The following is a 6,222-nucleotide window of genomic DNA, read 5'->3' on the forward strand; positions in this document are numbered from 1 at the left end:
TGCTCAACCGTCCTAATGCCGCGACCCTTTAATACAGTTCCTCATGTTGTGGTGACCCCCAAGTTCATTGTTACAAATTGAACATAATTAAAGCATAGTGATTAATTACAAAAACAATATGTCATTATATATTCAATATGTGTTTTCCAATGGTCTTAGGTGACCCCTGTGAAAGGGTCATTCGACCCCCAAAGGGGTCGCGACCCACAGGTTGAGAACCACTGATCTAGACGGTCCCAATGCCGATCCGGCCTCTCCCTAAATTTAGTCTCCAGCATCCAAATGCTTTTAAAATGCATATCTGATCTTGTCACTTTTCTGGTTAAAATCCTTCTGTGACTTCTCTTTGCTCTTAATACCCAAAGTCTTCACAACATCGCTTACAAGGCACTGCCTGTCTGGCCCACACCAACCCTTCTCATGTCACGTGGCCTTCTACCCCCTGCACTGTGCCCTGACCCCCTGGGCCCTCCAGCTCTTTGAATGTGTCAGGCTCCTTTCTCCTTAGGGCTTTCAGACTTCACACCCACCGGCCCTCTTCCCCAGCCAACTTCCCAACTTCTTCTCCTTCCCACTAACTCTGTCTTCCTCCAGATCCCAGCTACATGTCACTTCCTCGGGAAAGCCTTCCCCCACCTGTCCCCCCAGACTCTTAGCCCCTCCCCTTCATAGCTGTTATCAAAATAGTAATTAATTGTGTGCTTACTTGATTAATGCCTGTCTCCCTCTAGAATGTAAGCTCCAGGAAGGGAGACCATGTCTGTTTCGTTCACCCTGTATCCCCAGTCCTGGTTCATGGTGGGCACTTGATAAAGATTTTTAAAGGACTGAATGTAACTTATCTGAACCTCAGCTTCCTCCTCTATAAAATGGGATAGCCAGAGAGGAGGACGTGAGAGTCGAGTGAGATAAAGTTAACAGCAATAATGTGGGCTTTTATAGAAGCAAAGCACTATTCTATATGATCTTATTTGTGCATAAAAGTGCTTTTTAAGCCCAAAAGTAGCATGCATATAAAAGCAGTTGTTTTTACTGTTCAGTGAAAGGTTACCTTGAGAAGCACACTGTGGGAGGTGGCAGTAAGTGGGGAGTGGCAGATGTAACCTGGGAAAGCAAGCCCTGTCCCAGATGGGCACCCCCCCTGCTCTCCTCCCTCGGGGAGCAGGGTGAGTTACCGGGTCCAGAAACCTAATCAAATGTGCCTTTGTTAGCCTTTTCAAAGCCGCCACTGAATGTGGTGTGTGTGCCTTGAATTTGTAATAGATGTAGAGGGCAGGGAGAGGACCGTGGACCTCCTTTCGTGTGGAAACCCTTCTACTGCTCAGTAAACTGGAAGCCTTTTCGGTTGAGACCTCTGAGAAAATGCAGAGGCAGTGGGTGCGGCCAGTGTTCTTTGCCCTCTCCTTACTCACCCTTTCAGTCACCTGTTTCAGCTCTCTAGGCAGTGACTTCTTATGTAATTGTTTTTCACAGGGCAACCCAGATGAAAGAGTCCTAGTGAACTCACTTACAGCCCAAAAAACATGGAGAGGAAAACCCCGTCCAGAGAGAGCCCCAGAAGACTCTCGGCCAAACTGGGCAAAGGCACGGAGATGAAAAAAGTGGCTCGTCAGCTCGGCACGGCAGCGGCCGAGTCAGACAAGGACTCTGGATTCTCAGGTTAAAATACCTCATTCTTTCTACGTTGTAATGAATGACTTGCCTGAAAGAGGGCCTCCCCCAAACTCCTTTGTGTGATAGGGATGGGAAACTTTCACATACAGAATAAGTAAATATCTGATCTCTTACAATGACAATTCTGGTGCCATATGGAGGGTACCGATCAGAGTCACCATGGGGTTAGTTCTGAAGGAGTGATTTGACATCTTTTTTTAAAAAATATATTTATATTTATTTCAGAGAGGAAGGGAGAGGGAGAGAGAGATAGAAACATCAATGATGAGAGAGAATCATTGATCGACTGCCTACTGCATGCCCCACACTGAGGATCGAGCCTGCAACCCAGGCATGTGCCCTGACTGGGAATCAGGCCAGGACCTCTTGATTCATAGGTCGATGCTCAACCATTAAGCAACGCTGTCCAGGCGATTTGACATCCTTTTTCAACTCAATTTTAAATCTTAGAACTATTGCAAGTAGTTACTGGAAAAAATAAGTACTCATAATTCTGTTGTTTTTGCTCCTTTTTCATAGGAATAGTTACATTGCAGGAAAAAATACTGCATGTTGTTACCATGTAACAAATTAAAACGAAAAGAGTATACAATTTGTTAAAGTAACTTTTTTGCTGAGAAAGTAATTTTGCTTTCTCCTCTACAGCCCATCCTCCCAATATCCATGTATTTCGCATTTGGACTTGAGTATCTATTAGAGACGAGAAAGGAGACCTGTTTTCCTTACTAGTTTGTCCAAACCTTACCTGAAAGGGATAGCTGCATACCCAGTGAGCCTTTCAGTGTTGTGCTGAGGCGCCTTTATTTCCAGGTCTGAGAGTACTGGCTTGACATACCATAGCTCTAGTGTCAACATTTTGGCCCGGGGATGCAGAAAGGTGATGCTAGGGGATTCTGGCTGGGTTAGCACCCTGCGATGGAGCCCTCTCCTAGATGAAGACTTAATGTTATCTAGCCTCACAGAGACTAATCAGTGCATGCTCCTGATTTATTAACTTACACTGAGAAATACAGCTGTTAGGAATGCTAGATCTGCCTCATCCTTAGATTGGTATATTATATTTCCTCCCCGTAGGGAGGCTGTGTGAGAAGCCAAATTATAAATAGACTGTTGCTCAGAGAAGAACAGAGCACCTACTGACAGAGGGATTAGAATAAGGACAGTCGGGAAGCGAGGGCCAACGTGTAGCCCCTTGGTTTTTCTTCTCTGTCGCTTAGCACTGTTTCCTAAACTTGCCTCATCATAAGGCTCATCTGAGGCATTTGTTAAAAACACTGCTCGCCAGACCCCGCTCCTGGACGCTGTGATGTTGAGGGCCTTGGGGGAGGGCCTGGGATGTGGGGGTTATTTTTTGTGTCTGGTGAGTTGTGTAATCAGACAGGTTTGGGAAACACTGCAGGCTTACTGTCTCTCTCTCTTTTTTAAGGTCATGTTTGTTTTCATCTGTTTTTCATATCACAAAGGTGATACATGCTCATTGTAGAAGCTTAGAAATGTAGAAACTTGGAAAGAAAAATATAAGCATTATCTATCATCCCACTATCTATTTTTTCTCAATACTGTTGACATTTTGGTACCTCTCTTTCCCACAGCTTCAGGCAGTTGTTATGTAGTATGTCCCGAAGTCTGATAGTTTCCTTATTCTGTAGAAGTGCGTTAAGAAGTGTTGTGCTGGTCAGACACAGGCAGTGTTAAAACCAATCAAACTGGTTGTGCTCCAGAAAGTGACCCCAGTGAATGCCTCCAGCCACATCTGGGCCAGGTGCCAGTGATTTCGTCACTGCCTGAGTTATTATTTCAGTCACTTGGTGAATGATTTAATCTGCGATTTTAAAAAAAATACGTTTTTATTGATTTCAGAGAAGAAGGGAGAGGGAGAGAGAAACATCAATGATGAGACAGAAGCATCAATTGGCTGCCTCCTGCATGATCCCTACTGGGGACTGAGACCGAAACATGGGCAGGTGCCCTTGATTGGAACTGAACCCGGGACCCTTCAGTCCGCAGGCTGGCTCTCTATCCACTGAGCCAAACCGGCTGGAGCTAATCTGCGATTTTTAATTAGCTGCAGTCCATAGTCAGAGTTTGCCCATTGTCCCAGTAGTGTCCTTTGGTCCGTTCGTTTTAGATCCTGGGTCCATTGACGATTGTACATTTCATTTAGTCGCCCTGTCTTTTTAGTTTTATTTAATCTAGAGCAGCTCCCTCATCTTTCCTGTCCTTTCCTTTTTTATTCTTTAATGACATCAACATCCTTGAATGAGTTAGGCCTGTTGTTCTGTAGAATGTCCCACACTCTGGATTTTTCTGATAGCTTCCCCATTACTCGAATCAGGATAACATTTTTTTTACAGCCTACTGCACTTTTTCTGTTATATCCCCTCACTGCACACGTAAGGAGACTCTTATGTTTGTCTTATTCTTGCTGGTGCTCTGGTTGATCACTTAACCATCTGGTTAAGGTGGTGTGTACACTTGCTTAAGGTAGCATATACCAGATTTTTTTAATGTAAAAGTACACTTTTTTCTTTGAAATTATAAGCAATTTATGAGATGGTATTTTGAGATTGTGTGACTATTCTGCTCCCCAACAAACTCTTGACCTGTGGCTTTGGCATCCATTGATGATCTTTGCCCAAATCAAGCACTACATGAGTGGTTCTGACTTAACCGCAAGTGTTGACAGTTGTCCTCATTTAAATTAAAGTTTCATTCCGGGCCTGCCTCATCTAGTTGACTCTGTGAATCCTGATGAGCGTTTAGGGTATCCCCAGATTCCTCCTAGCAGGGTTTCAGCAGTCTCTGGGGATGCTCCAGGAGATAGCTAAATGAGTCCTTTGTGATGGATTCACGGAGGGCATTCTTATTATCTTTGCCTTGGAGAGTATCTATCACCGATGTGCAGGGTCCCAGTAGACACAGCAACAAAGGAGATGTCTAACCGGGTAGAGGGAACAATGACAGACGCATTTTAAACCTCAGCTTTGATGAACTTATCCAGAATTTACAATTAGAAAACTTAGGAAGAAGCTCTTTCAGTTTCCGCATGGATGTAAGTTTTAAGGTTTTGTGTTTATTATTATTTTTTACAATATATTTTTATTTCCAAGAGAAAGGAAGAGGGAGAGAGAGATAGAAATGTCAATGTGAAAGTAATGAAATGAACTAACTTTGAAGCCTTCCACCCAGTTCTGTAGACTGGTGATGATTACTTTCACAGGAACCTGAATTGATGCAGGCTTTTGTCTGTAAGAGTTAGAAAAGAGTCCTCGGGCAGTCATTCCTAGTCTTTGGGGGCAGAGGTGATAATTATGGATGCCTTTCGAGAGTCCAATGAAAGCTAAAGACCCTCTCCTCAGAAAAATGCACAAAAACCCATCTCACAAATGTTCCATTCAGTTTCAAGGAGTCCCGCCACTCCCCAGGAGACCTGGTTAGCAGCCTCTAGCCTAGAGCCCGGGTGAACTGTCCGTTTTCCTGCCCACCAGATGGGAGTTCGGAGTGTCTGAGCTCGGCGGAGCAAATGGAGTCCGAGGACATGCTGAGCGCCTTAGGCTGGAGCCGGGAAGACCGGCCAAGACTGAACTCCAAGGCTGCGAGCGGTGCCTTCCCCACTCTGTCCCCCATGGTCGTCATGAAGAACGTGCTGGTCAAACAGGTGAGGGGGTGCAAGTTCAAGTGCTGGGCTTCCTGTGTGCAGAGGCTCCCCTCCGCCGGGAGGGATTTAGACGCAGAGCACAGAACCACGCCGCCGAGTACTCTGTCCCGGGGAAAGGATGTTTCCTTTCAACTCCTGACAGTGTTTAAAAAGGACTCCAGGACAGCAAGACTATTTTATTTCTGTATCCCTAGTTTATCCAGAGGAGCACCGGAATTCTTTAGTCATGTATAAAAGAACCAAGCAGAAATGTCATAACTTTCATAGTATAGTTAATAGATGACAGAATTCAGGGTATAAACAAAAGAATCTCTTTTTAACTTGAAATGCCCTGGGAATTTAGAAATGTAGGATGATTTGTTTGAGAAGTGGAGGCAATTTCCATGTTTCTCCTGTCACATTCTGAGCCTTTTCTTAGGAATCAGCCAAGGACGTGCCGTTAGTGGAAAAGCAGCTCAGAGTCTGCACGGCATTGCCGTGGAGCTGAAACACATCCTGTTGGGGGCTTGGTTACAGAACTGTGCACAATATGTGGTTATTGTCCAGATATGCAAGAACAGATTTAGATGAAAATCTCAGCCCCCATGTTTGGAACTGAGAACTTAATCAGATGAACTGGGTTCAAGAACACTTAACCTTACCCTGCTTTGCTCTAAAATATACCAGCTCTCCCATGGGGCCATTGATGAGGCTGCAGGAAGCTAGGACATTTGAAACTGGCTTTATGCTGCTGACCTTCCAGCTCAGGTAGAACATACACGGCTGTAGCCTGACATGAAACCTTATGTCTTAAGTATTACCTAGTTATTTCCGAGGAACACAAACGGATTTTCAACAAGGCAACCTGGTGAGTTTGGACAAAGAATTTGGAAATCTTTGCGTGACAAATC

At 44.7% G+C, this 6,222-nt stretch overlaps 1 protein-coding gene across 4 annotated transcripts in view; it reads left to right on the top strand.

Moving 5' to 3' along the window:
- The window catches only part of CIPC (CLOCK-interacting pacemaker), a 26,536-nt gene that overhangs the window by 16,243 nt on the left and 4,071 nt on the right, over window positions 1-6,222 (top strand). For all 4 annotated transcript variants that reach the window (XM_006778818.2, XM_015558034.1, XM_006778819.2 and 1 more), the window contains 2 exons: window positions 1,474-1,659; window positions 5,163-5,332. In XM_006778818.2, coding sequence (XP_006778881.1) covers window positions 1,524-1,659; window positions 5,163-5,332 — 306 coding nt within the window. In that variant the 5' untranslated portion in view covers window positions 1,474-1,523. The remainder of the gene's footprint in view (window positions 1-1,473; window positions 1,660-5,162; window positions 5,333-6,222) is intronic.

This window comes from Myotis davidii, unplaced genomic scaffold (assembly GCF_000327345.1).
Source record: "Myotis davidii unplaced genomic scaffold, ASM32734v1 scaffold309, whole genome shotgun sequence".
NCBI lineage: Eukaryota > Metazoa > Chordata > Mammalia > Chiroptera > Vespertilionidae > Myotis > Myotis davidii.